This window comes from Echinops telfairi, unplaced genomic scaffold (assembly GCF_000313985.2).
Source record: "Echinops telfairi isolate 266 unplaced genomic scaffold, ASM31398v2 ScPeMD7_7436;HRSCAF=8474, whole genome shotgun sequence".
Taxonomy (NCBI): domain Eukaryota; kingdom Metazoa; phylum Chordata; class Mammalia; order Afrosoricida; family Tenrecidae; genus Echinops; species Echinops telfairi.
The window spans coordinates 4938650-4952542 of NW_022111336.1; the positions used below are offsets into that span (position 1 = coordinate 4938650).

General features: G+C 36.9%; 1 protein-coding gene across 4 annotated transcripts in view; it reads right to left on the reverse strand.

The window, feature by feature from the left end:
- The window catches only part of DMD (dystrophin), a 2430848-nt gene that overhangs the window by 1569432 nt on the left and 847523 nt on the right, over positions 1 to 13893 (reverse strand). For all 4 annotated transcript variants that reach the window (XM_045298663.1, XM_045298661.1, XM_045298660.1 and 1 more), the window contains one exon: positions 750 to 895. In XM_045298663.1, coding sequence (XP_045154598.1) covers positions 750 to 895 — 146 coding nt within the window. The remainder of the gene's footprint in view (positions 1 to 749; positions 896 to 13893) is intronic.

Here is a 13893-nt window from a genome sequence, read left to right on the forward strand (position 1 = left end):
AAAAATCCAGCAGCAACTAAAATCACCACATTCAATGGCATCAAGTAGATTCCAACTCCCAGAGAGACCATGAGAGCATTTCAGACACTGTAAATCTTACTGAGTGCAGATAGATTCAACGTTCTTCCATGGAGTGGCTGCGGGTTTGACCTGGCCAATGCTTAATCTATAGTGCCATCAGAGCTAGAACCCAGTAAATATCTAATTGCGATCTTACATATGAATACTTTTACATTTGACCTAATTTTCTAAACATGGAGATTTTACTCCTTTCTGGAAATGTGAGAGGCAGCATGAATCAGGAAGCAAATTGAGCACATAAAAGTCAATGTATTTGTAAAAGCTTTCTAAACTGGAAATAATATAATTCATATTTATACCATATCATTATCTTGAGCCATAGCATTTATGGCTTATATTCAACTGGAAAAATGTAGAAAACAAAGATGTTTAAGTATTTTCTTCATAGTGGCTCTCAAGGAAAGTTTGAACTGCTAAGTGCAAGGTCCTGTGGTTCAATCCCATCAACTGCTCCCTGGGGAAAGGGGGCGCTATCTGCTGCCATAAATATTTATAGCCTCATACGTCTGCTCTGAGTCAAAAGGAACTCCATGGCAGTTCATTTGGTGTGATTTTTATACATAACCATTATCAGTAACAACAAATATTATCTTAAAGTTACAGCAAAATAACTGCTGGACACATGAGATTCATGCTGCAATGTAGATGAGAATAAAATATTCACAGACCTGCAACTCGCCAAGTCTCTGCTCCATGATTTCATATTCAGTGACAGTAACCTGAGGTATAGACAGTTTGGTTTCTGATTGCTGGATCCACGTCAGCATGGTAGTCATGGTCTCGTGATAGCGCATGGGAGGCAAACTGTCACAAACTTCATCACAAAGAGAAAAAGAGAGAAGGATTTCTTTTTTTTATGCTAAACTTTTTTATGATGTTCTCCTAAGTCGCCTGGAAACTTGAATACTTCAATAATTCTTAATTTCACCAATGTGAAAGGGTGAAAACAAGAAACTGTAGGCTATGATATCATTATTATGGTTCTGAAGACAAACACCTGGTAGATGCCTAGTATTGTGCTACGAGCTTTGCATATATTGCATGAAATCCTCAGGTCACCTTTGCAACCTGCATAATATGAAACTCATTCTTTTCATATCAGGAAATAGAGGAACAAAAAGAATGAGTGACTTGTTAAACATTACGTGGATGGTGCCTGAAGAACCCAAGTAGAGTACAAATACATCCATCCTCCATGGCCACTCTGCATTATCAATTGCCTTTGAAGAAAACTGTTATTATCCAAAGTTCTTCCTATTTTCAATTGCATCGTGTCTCCTCAAATTTTGCTAAAATACAATCTGTTTTGTATGCTTCAGATATTTAGTCGGTTGAGTTGTGCTCCCCACAAAAAGGAAATCCAAATCCTAAGTCTACTTGCTTAAAATATGCCTTAATTTGTAAATAGGGTGTTTGGAGATGCATTTAAGTTAAGGATCTCTATAAAAGAGCATTCTTGGTTTTGGGTGGGCCCTGAATGCAACACTTGGTGTCATTATAAGAGAAAGGAGCTTGGGATTTGAGACACACACAAGAAAGAATGTGGTCAAAGATGGGCATAGAGTTTGGAGTTCTGCAGCTACAAGACAGAGAACACTAGTGACTAAGAGAAGATGGCAGAGACAAGAAAAGATTCTCTTCTCAGTCTTTCCAGGAAATATGGTACTTATGGTTTCATTGACTTTGGACTGCTAGCTCTCAGAATTGTGGGGGAGAGGGCATGGAATATCTTGTTTTAAACTAACAAGAAGGTATGTGTCAAGAATTCTTACAAGGAGCATACTTGCTCATATGTTAGTATATATATATACTAAATAAAATGATTATATATATCTATATAATCATTTTATTGGGGGCTCATACAATTCTTCTCACAATCCATACATACATCCATTGTGTCAAGTACATTTGTACATTCGTTGCCATCATCATTCTCAAAAGATTTGCTTTCTACTTGAGCCCTTAATAGCAGCTACTCATTTTTCCCCCACCCTCCCCCTCCATCATGAACCCTTAATAATTCATAATTTATTTTTTGACATATCTTACACTGTCTGACATTTCCCTTCATCCACTTCTCTGTTGTCCATCCCCCAGATCAGAGGTTATATGTAGATCCTCATAATCGGTTCCCCCTTTCTACCCCAACTTCCCTCCACCCTCCAGGTATCACCACTCTCACCACTGGTCCTGAAGGGGGTCATCTGTCCTGGATTCCCTGTTTTTCCAGTTCCTATCTGTACCAATGTACTTCCTCTGGTCTAGCCAGATTTGTAGGGTAAATTTGGGATCATGATAGTCGGGGGAGGAAGCATTTAAGAACTAGAGGGAGTTGTATGTTTCATCATTGCTACCTTGCATGCTGATTGGCTCGTCTCCTCCCCACAACCCTTCAGTAAAGGAGTGTCCAGTAGACTACAGATGGGCTTTGGGTCTCCACTCTGCACTCACCCTCATTTACAATAATATGATTTTTTTTCATTGATGCCTAATACTTGATCCCTTTGACACCTCATGATCACACAGGCTGGTGTACTTCTTCCACGTGGGCTTTGTTGCTGAGCTAGATGGTCGCTTATTCATCATCAAGCCTTTAAGACCCCAGACGTTATATCTTTTGATAGCTGGACACCATCAGCTTTCTTCACCACATTTGCTTATGCACACATTTGTCTTCAGTGATCATATCGGAAAGGTGGGCACCCACTGATAAGATTTTTTTTGTTCTTTGATGACTGATACCTGGTCCCTTCTACACCTCGTGATCACACAGGCTGGTGTGCTTCATCCGTGATGGCTTTGATGCTTCTCAGCTAGATGCCGCTTGTTTATCTGCAAGCCTCCAAGACCCCAGATGCTATATCTTTTGACAGCCGGGCACCATCAGCTTTCTTCCCATTTCCTTATGCACATATATGTCTTCAGCGATCATGTCATGAAGGTGTTCCTCATGGAATGCCAATTTAATAGAACGAATTGTTCTTGCATTGAGTAAGTACTGGAGTGGAGGCCCAATGTCCATCTGCTGCCTTTATACTGAACCTATAAATATATGCATGTAGATCTATTTCCCCACCATCCTGTATAAATATATTTACATATGTACATGCCCGTATTTAGACCTCTATAAATACCCTTTGTCTCCTGTTCTTTCCACTATTTCCTTTCACTTTCCTCTTGTCCCACTATCATGTTCAGCCTTCATTTGGGTTTCAATAATTTCTCTCGGTTACATTTCCCTTGCTGAATCCCTAGCAGGCCTCTCACACCCTCCTTGCCACTAATTTTGGATTGCTTGCTGCTTCCCTGTCCCTGGGTTGGTCAAAACCACCTCCTCCCCCCTCCCCCCTCTCCCATGTCCCCCCAGAACCAACGTTCCCGTTGTTTTCTCCTCCAGACTGTTCATCCAGCCTATCTTATCTAGATAGACCTGTAGAGATAATAATATTCACCAAAAAACAAGGCATAGCAAGTCAAAGCAATAAAAGAGAACGCAACGATGACAACAAATTCTAATAAATCTATGAGATATATATCATTATTCCTATCTCAGTGGAAGAAACTGAGGGTACAAAAAGGGTGAGATAATTCTTTATTGGCAAGTAGCTAATGTCAGTCTGGATTTAAACAAAGGCCATTTTATTTAAAAGTCAAAAGCATTAGGAAATAATACATTCCATTTCCCTGTACAAGTGAAAAGTATGTGTGTGTGTATGTGTATTAAATAATAATATTGCCCATGTTTCAGGAAGTTAAAGACAAGCTTGAAAACTTTGGCAAAGAATGGAAAACTAGAAAAAGTGCCAAGATTAACCTCTATGGAAAATCAAAAAGAAATTTAGAACTGAAAAATAGAATAAGCGAAAGTAAGAACTCAGTGGATGAATTTCATAACAGATGAGATACTTCTGAATAGGAAATTAGTAAACCTGAGAAGTCTGACAGAAATATTCAGACTGAAGCATAGAGGGATGAGAGGATGAACATCAGGGAAGTGTGTGGCCCATACTAAATGCACCTCAGAATTTCAGAGCGAGTTGATTTGAAAAAAGTCATATTGGTAGAGATCTTGTTGAATATTTTTCCTAAAAAGCTGAAGGCACAATACAAAATACTATTTTAATTCACTGTATAAGAAGACATTATTTAAAATTTTACTATTGTTAATAGCTAGGATTGATGGTCATTTCTATATACCGTCTCCAATTAAATGAGAATATAGGATATAAGCAACACACATTTTTGAATTAGTAGATAAAACATTCTAAACCCTTCTTTCATCTTCCTAATGTCCTTTTTTCATTCCCTGTATTAGTAGTTCTAGGGCAGTGAATTACTTAATATGACTCTTCTAGTCATAGGGTTCGTAACTTCCACCAAGTCATGGTATAAGGCTATGCAAATATAAGTTGTTTTTGGCCTACCAGAAGGATTGGATTGCACACTAATAATGTAAATAAGGTATGTGGTTCCAAATAAGGTGGGACCATGCAAGTAGAGTATATGAAATTCTAATGTGTGGACTGTTTAGCTCTAACATTCAGCTATGTATAAATTAAGCCATCTCTATATCACACTAATATTGAGAAAGAAGAGCCAAAAGTGTGCTCTTTAATCCTCAAGATCCCTGTGAGGTGAACCTCCTTGATCCAGGAGACAGATCATTGTGACAGCAGAGGGGTTGCCCAAGCAGGATGGATGATCCTGGGACTGGGCATGACTTCTATCGTCTGAAAGAAGGCTGTTCTGACTTAAGAACTGTATTCTAAACATTCCTGATCCTGAATTATAAACAGTTTGTTTCCCTAATAGATCTCACAATTGTGAATATGCATTATGAATTATGAGTGGTCATTGAGACAAATTATTGAAACCAGCAGAGAGGTAAAGAAATTGGCCTTGGGCTGATGTAAAGTTTGATTCTTCTCTCTACTCGTGAAATTAGAGGAGGTAAGACACCACTTCCATATCTTTTATGTAATACTTTATTTTTCCTAATCCAAGTTTGCTAAAAATGCAGTTATTAGAAACTGATAAAGATTGAATTACATCATTTCATAACTCTGTGTTTAACTTGGCATTAATTTCAGAAGTACACTGATTTTACTTCTGTCTGGAAAAGTCAGAAATACTATGACTCAGGAAACAAATGGAGAAAATATGCACACCTTTTACAAATCAAAATAAATGTGTCTTAAAATGAATTTTAAACTGGAAAGAATATAATTTATGAAGGTGCCCTATACTTATCTTCAAAGATAGCACTTTAGAATGATTTGGAACATGCAAAATTAAAAGTCCTACTTTTGATCATATTTTGCATGCTGTTTAATGGACTTTCAGATGGATAAGACGGATTTAGAAAGTGGTAGAAATAGTTACTGAGAAATTAATTCAATATGCCTCCATGCATTTGGGAACTCATGTCCAAATTTATTTTAAGATATTTTATTTAATATGAGTACTTCTAATTTCTTCTTGAACGATCCTTGTGGTACATGAATCCTTTTTGCTTTCTTTCATATAAATAATGTATTTCACACTCTACTGACCAGAAATATTTGTTTGACTGTTAGGTAATTATTAATGAGCATAAGCAAAGACGTATTTCATGAATAACATGAAACAATCGAATATTAAGAACACTGATGGTTGTGATGAAACATTCAGGTCTGTTTTAGAAGGCACCTGAGTAAGTGACTTAGAAAGTAAGAGGCTAGCGGTAAACAGGTGCATATAATTTGATTTAATTGAACTTAAACAGCTTTCTGCTGGAAAACACGGCCTTCCTCATTTTTTACCAGAGTCTGGGACAAATATGTGTAGTCAAAATTTTCCAAAGCTAATTATTAGTCTGTCTAATTTTATCTACATGATAGATATATGTCAAGAGAGAAATAACTTTAGAAGGCAGTGAAGATTGTGGAACTATCATTTAAACAACAAAAAAAGCTGCAGCAATAAAAAACAAGATCAATGTTTTTCTTGTTTTGTTTTACCTAGCAAGATAGCTTATTATTTTCTGGTTTTATTTTTGTGATTGTTTACAGAAAGAGTCTGTTTAAGCATGAAGATTAGGGAGTCGAATTCTGCAGTTGGTTAAGCCTGCCTTAGAATTAGCTATGTATTTAAAAGCTTTGGCAAAAGACTTAACCATTTCACATCTCAGACTTCATGTACAACAACGGATAGGATGATACTTTGGATAGAATTAAATGAGAATGTTCATTTAATATACTTTCATTCAGCAAATATTTATTTACCAGAGCTGCAGGAAGTAAAAAAGTGATGCCTCAGCTCTCATGTTGCTTAAAATCCAGTTCATGAGTCGGGAAATAAAGAAACAGGTAGATTGTAATAGCTAATAGAGGTAAATTGCTGTGAAGAAAAATTTAGGGGTTCTACCAGTCAAGGTAGGAAACAGGAGGGAGGCAGAGAGGGAGAGGGAGAGGAAGGGGTGGGGAGGAGGAGGGGGAGAAAAAGTGAGAGAGATGAAATAAATTTAAGAAAAATAATTTGATGACAAATATTGGAATACATGAAATTACAAACAACAAACAAGAGATGATTAGCAGTAGAAGGGGATTCCTACCAACCCAAGGAATAGGGGAAAATATGGAAAAAGTTGAAGAAGGTGCTATCAGAAATAACAAGAATTGGGCCACTAAGAGTGGGTCTAGTCTGAGTGCTAATTCCAGAAAAGCTAGAATGTTGGGGAATTATTTTCAGATACTGATTGAGTCCCATAAAGCAACAGCGTAGGTAGGATATTATAGCTTCTCTTCTCATCTGTATTCAATATGACTGAACTATCATATTGAGATATCTTCCAATGCAACGCTGGTATTGCTGTTAGGTGTGACCTGCCAGTCCTTTTCAACTCATACTCTATGTACAACACAATGAAAGACTGTCTCATCCTTTCCCACCCTCTGAATTCAAGCCATGCTGGAGTGCATTTGTTGTAGCCACTGTGGATTCGAATCAGTGAGGGTCTTTCTCTTTGGCTGATTCTTTACTTTACCAAGAAGCCCTGGTGGGGTAAGGGTTACCTGTTGGGCTACAATCTGGAAGATAAGCAGTTCAAAACCACTAGCCTCTACTCGGGAGAAAGGAGGGGTTTTCTACTCCTGTAAACAGTCACAGCCTCAGAAACTCACAGCGGTAGTTCTGCCCTGTCCTATAAGTTTGCTACGAGTTGGCATTGATTTGATGGCAGTTTTGTTTTTCACTTTACCGAGCATGATATCCTTCTCCAGGGACTGATCTCTCCTGATTATGTACTCAAAGAGTATGATGCAAAGTCTCACTCTTCTTGTGTCTAAAGAGTATTTTGGCTATACTTCTTCCAAGACAGATTGGTTGATTATTCTGAAAGTTCATGGTATATTCAATCTTCTGCGCCCAAACCATAGCTCAAATGAATCAATTGCTTGGCCTGCTGGTCCATACATATGAATTATTTGGAAATATCATTACTTGGGTCAGGTGCATTTTAGTCTTCATTGTAACCACTTTGCTTGTTTAACCCTTTAAAGCTGTTGTTGCTGAAGAGTTGCCCGATGCAAATCAGCCTTCATTTCTTTACTGCAGCTTCCCTGGGCATTGATTGTACAGTCAAGTAAAATGGAATCCTTTAACAACTTGTTTTGTTTTTCCCCCTGTTATGATGATACTACTTATCAATCTATTTATGAGGGAGCCCTGGTGGTATAATGGGTTAAGCACTGGCCTGCTAATATCATGGTCAGTGGTTCAAACCCATTAGCTGTTCCACAGGAGAAATATATGGCTATCTGGTCCAGTAAGAATTTATAGTCTGGGAACACTATGGAGCTGTTTGTCCTATAGGGTCACTATATGTCAGAACTGAATCAATGTCAGTGGTCTTGGTTTTGCGCTTGATATTGAGATGCAATTCATACTAAAATGTACAATCATTGATCTTCAACAGTATGTGCTTCATGTTCTCCTTACTTTCAGCAAGCCAGGTTGTGTTATCTGCATGTCACAGGTTGTTAATGAATCTTCTTTCAGTCTTGGTGCTTCATTCCTCCTCATATAATCTAGTTTCATCCATTAGTTGATCAGAACAAAGAATTACTTTTGTCAATGCCTTCAGTGAAGCTTGAAAGTATTCTTTCTCTACCATCTTGATTATGTGCTATCTGTTAAATGGTTGAACAGTGACCAATTTTTCCTGGTACAATGACTTTGTATACTCAAAGGTTTCATCTTCTTTTGATGCTTCGTTTAATAGTACAATTTGAGGCTTTGAACATTTCATTATAAAATTTTATCTTCTAAAACAATGCAGAAATCTTTTCAACATGTTGAATTCAGCAGTTCATCTTTAGTCTTTATTTATTCTTCACTTCAAGAGAAAGCTTCAAAATTCTCCTGACATAAATTTGTTTTTTCTTTCTTAATTTTTTTATGTTGTCCTTCATGTTACCCAATGAGTTGGGTCTTTAGTCATTAGTGTTCAAGGTGTCAAGCTTGTGTTTGAATTGTTCTCTAAATCTACATGGGATATACTCATGGTCATATTTTGGTTTTATAACCTTCTTTTCATTTTCTTCAGCTTCAAAGTGAAGTTTCCTGTAAGCAATTGATGGTCTGTTCTCTAATTCCCACCTAGCCTTGCTCTCAGTGACATTGACCTTTTCTATTGTCTCCTTCCACAGCCAGTATGATATCTGAGTATTCCATGTGGCAGGGTCCATGTGTCACAGTTTATGTTGTTTAAAACAGGCTGTTCGCATTGAACAAATAATTGGCCTTGTTAAAATTATATTATGTGATCTTTGTTATATTTTCTATCAGAAAGGACATATTTTCCAAATACTGATTTTTATTCCCAACTTTTGTGTGTAAAATCCTCAGTAATTATCAAAGTAGTTTGATTGCATGTGTGATCAATTTCAAATTGCTGTAGTTTTAAAAGCTTCAGTTTCTTTACTGCTGATCTTTGAGGTTGAAATTTAAATTGAGAAATAGTTGTAGTGTCTGGTCTTATTTGGAAGTGTATGGACAGTATCCTTGTCACAACATGGGACTTCAAGACAGACCTTGCAATGTATTTTGACAGTGAATGTGATAACAGTCATTTTCAATTTGTCATTCCAAGAATACTAAATCAAACTGGCCAATATCAGTCCATTTTAGCTCACTAATGCCTAGGATGTTGATTTTTGTTTCATTTTTGAAAACTTCCAGTTTTCTTTGGTAGAATGTTGCACAGCATATATTTTAATTGTAATGAATGTTAAAGCTGTTTCTTCATTTTGAGATGGGCCGCATAAGCAAATGAAGATCCCTACATCACTAAGGTCAACTTTACTGTGTGAAATCAGATCTTCCATAGATATATATTTCTACTTCTTTTTAAAATCATTTTATTGGGGGCTCTTACAGCTCTTACCCATTCATTATTCTTGAGTGATTTCCAACCTGAGGAGTTCCAGTATTATAGCAGACAATATTCCATTGTTATCCATACAGTTTTCCTTGATATTTTTTCCAGAAGTAGATAATTTGATCCTTCCTCCTAATCCGTATTTGTCTGAATTCACTGCTGAATTCTGCCCAAATTTGGTGACCCTGCTGGTATTTGAAATATGAGCAGTATAGCTTTCATTATTACAATAATACACAAGCCACAATAATATGAATAAATGATAGTGGTGGACCAAGCTGGTTTCCATTTCTAAAAAAAGGATTCTGGGAAATGAAGTTTTGGGACAGTTCTGAGAAAAGCACTAAGAACAGTCAATCAAATGATCTGAAGATCATGTGGTAAGAATACCTCAGTTTTCCTTCAAAACACTGTTCAAGTATATGCAAGAACTTCCACAACAATTATTTGTGTTGCTGATTGGTGATATTAGATTAATAAGAACTTTCATTCTGAATTCCAATTAATTACGAAGGATGCATCTAATGTCTCAGGATAAAGCCTTCATTCCTATTAGGTGGACTGCAGTTAGGAAAGAGCTAGAATCAAAGCAAATTTTAGAAGTAGCTGCCTCACAATTCTTATGTAGATTCATCAGTCATCAAATGTTGTTATCTTGAGTTAATATAATAGTTACCTAATGGGGTTTAATCTCATCCTCAGGGCCACCTCATTTATAAGGACATCCTCGATTAGATTATTTTCTTTAGGTTCCTTCTGATATTTCTGCCCAATCCTAATTTGAAAATTTTATCCTCTGTAGTGTGGGTCTTAATTGGTTTTAGCACTTCAGATATGTCTTCAGTGAAACACTTGAAGAAACCCTGTTGACAGGTAAACTAGAATTCTACCCATTTTTAAGAGAAAAGATGATTAATTTTGAAAGAGAATAATGAAGAAAAGTTCAAGAAGTATATATGTAAGTACCATCCAGATAGGTTACTAAGCACAAGCTAAAGTCCACATCTAAGAGCCTGCTTTCCCTCTCCAGATGGTGCTGTTGTCTCCTTTCAATAAACCTCAGTTTTTGAAAATGCAAAACCAGTTTATAGTGTGACACCAAAGCATAAAGCTTCTCAATATTGTCCTCTGCTTCTTGTGAAATACCTGGAATCCGCATCATGTTTCAAGTAACCCTGTCTACCTTCTTAGTCCTACCATGGAACTTCTCTCGGATTCTTAGGTAGTCATCTATTGATAGACTTTCAAAATCGATGTCATTGAAATGATTTTCACTCAAAATGATCCCCTAGGACAGGGTAGAACAGCCCCTGTGGGTTTCCAGGACTGTAGCTCTTAACAGAAGTAGAAAGCTTAATCTTTCTTCTACTGAGCAATAGATGCTTTTGAACTCAGTAGAAGAAAGATTAAGCTTGCAGTTAGTAGCCCAATATATAACCACTATGCTTCCAGGGCTCCAGTACTGCCCTTAGTCTTGTTAAAGACTACTCAAACTTCGGTTTGCCTATCAAGCAATATATTTTCATGTAAACCTTCCATGGACTTCTATGACAGAATCGCTTTTTATCTTCCAGGTTCTCATTCCTGATTATATTATATAATTGTAAAATCTCTAGTTCTATTATATGGTTAATGACTATGTATCTTCCTAGATTACAAGCATAATAAGAGAAGGAGCATGTGGGTTTCTGCTTATTGAGCTACCCAAAATTGGCAGCACTGTCCCCTATAAGGGATCCGTATTTACAGAACAAGTCAGAATTCCCTGAACTGTAATTTCTAGGGTAGAACATGAAGACAGAATGCTTTATGTAAAGGACATATTGGGAAACTAGGATTTGGTGACACCTGGATCCTGTCTGAGTGAGAGAAGAGATCATTCACTTGGAGAAAGTGAACCTATACTCAATCCATCTATTTCCTTGTTCTAATCTCCATGGGGCCATTGATCTTGGAGTTATTCAAATTTAAATTCTTAAATTTTATCCTCATCCTTTCTCACTTCATGGCTTTTTTGGGCTCTAAAATGGGTTTTCTTTCATTTCTGTGCTCTAGTCTAGCTCATTTCAGTTGTAAATCAAAAATGTGTTAGTCACTGGTTGAAAATTAACAAATGGAAAAGAGAGAGAGAGAGAATGGTTCTGGAGCAAACTGGTGTGACTCACAGGGTTTACATCAGCTGACTCTTGGAAGTAGATTAATAGGTATTTATTCCTAGCTATTCTTTGTCTGGAATTTCCACTGAAATATTTTCAGCATTCTAACAAGAGACAGGCCACTACAGGCAAGCAGGTAGTGGCGGTTCATGACGTGAACTGATGAGAAATCAAACCCAGGTCTCCTATATAATTCATCCACTGAACCCAGTTCAGTTGGTGAGTGAATGCCAATAGGGTAGCAGAGTGGATGAGCGAACCTAAGAAACGAGGATGACTCGAAGGTTCCTAGGGTACTTTCTTGAAAGATTGTTGGTTGAGGAGTTGTCAACCAGAACTTATCTTACCGTGACACATTGGGATTGCGGTTTCCTGGGACATACAATGAGAAGGGTCACGAGAGTAGTGAGACTTATGACTCGCATATAAAAAGACATCGGACAGTGCAACTTATGACAAAACTATAATAACTTATGGATTATGAAGGGTTCAGGAGGAGGGGAGGGAGGGGAAAATGAGCAAATGATATTGAGGGCTAAAGTAGAGGGCAAATGTTTTGAGATTGATGAGGGCAACAGGTGTACATATGTGCTTGACTCAATGGATGTATGTATGGACTGTGATAAGAATTGTATGAGCCCTCAATAAAATAATTAAAAAAAGAATAATGAGGGTAACAAATGTACAAATGTACAAATGTGCTTTATACAATTGATGTATGTATGGATTGTGATGAGTTGTATGAGCCCCCAATAAAATGACTTCCAAAAAAAAGATTAAAAAAATGAACTGAAATCCAAACAGTAAAACATATACACCAAAAAAAAAATACATGGCTATGCTGTTTATAACATAAAAAAAATCAAAGATACATTTCTTCATACATTTTTTCCTGCTGGTGGCAAAAAAAACCCAACCTATTCACAAGTGAGCATAATATTCTTGTAATAGCTGATTCTTGATCACAAGCGCTCCCACTACCATGACTCGAATTCAATCTTGCAAGTCTGGCTAGACCAGAGGAGGTACACTGGTACAGATAGGAACTGAAAATACAGGGAATCCAGGGCGGATGAGCCCTACAGGACCAGTGGTGTGAGTGGCGAAACAGGGAGGGTAAAGGGAGAATGGTTAGGAAAGAGGGAACCGATTACATGGAACTGTGTGTGACCTCCTCCCTGGGGGACAGACAACCGAAAAGTGGGTGAAGGGAGACGTCGGACAGGGCAAGATATGACAAAATACCCATTTATAAACTATCAAGGGCTCATGAGGGAGGGGGGAGTGGGGAAAGAGGGGAAAAATGAGGACCTAATGCCGGGGGTTTAAGTGGAGAGAAATGTTTTGAGAAACGATGTACAAATGTGCTTTACACAATTGATGTGTGTATGGATTGGGATAACAGTTGTGTGAGCCCCTAATAAAGTGTTAAAAAAAACAAAAAACAAAAAAAAAACACCACAGTGGTGAAGGCACAGACCATCAGAGAACACTGAAGAAATAATCCACTATCTGAGCTATAGAGTCCCAAAGATTGGGTTATTCACAGTTCAATGTTATTTCTACTTTTAGAGGTTATACACTAAAAGAACAAAAGATTAAATTATAGATACACATAAATTTGATTATAATCACATTACTATTGCAGTGTGTTTGATGCTATCATTATTTATATAGTCACAACAGTTATTACAGATTCATTAGCTGCATTATTTCACATATTAAATTTAAAGAGGGCAAATCAAATTTACAGCAGAGGCCAATTCATTAAACACAACTATTCTAATCTATTTATGCTTTTGAAAAGTGACTATTTCCCCCCAACAAATTTATGCATACTGGCTTTATTATAGAGTTATAATTTTATTATGGTTATGAATCAAATCTTAGATTTTTAATTAAATTCATATTTTGTACCTAATAAATTAGCCAGGGCAATTATCTGTCAATTACTTCTGAATGCTCGATGGGAAGGGGTGGGACCCTGTAATTTGCTATTGATCTTTTATTTAATGTTTTTCTGATTGTGATTATATATATCGACACTACATGGCCTGGAAACAGACCTTCACAGGAAACACTTATTATTGGTAAGCTGATATATTTACATAGTATATGTTTTTTCTTGTTCATTCTTTTGTTCTTGCTCACATCAAATTTCATAACAAACATCTTTGCAATTGATGATACATAGCAAGTAAACACATTCAGAATCCATTTAGGGGTTTGTGTTAAGAA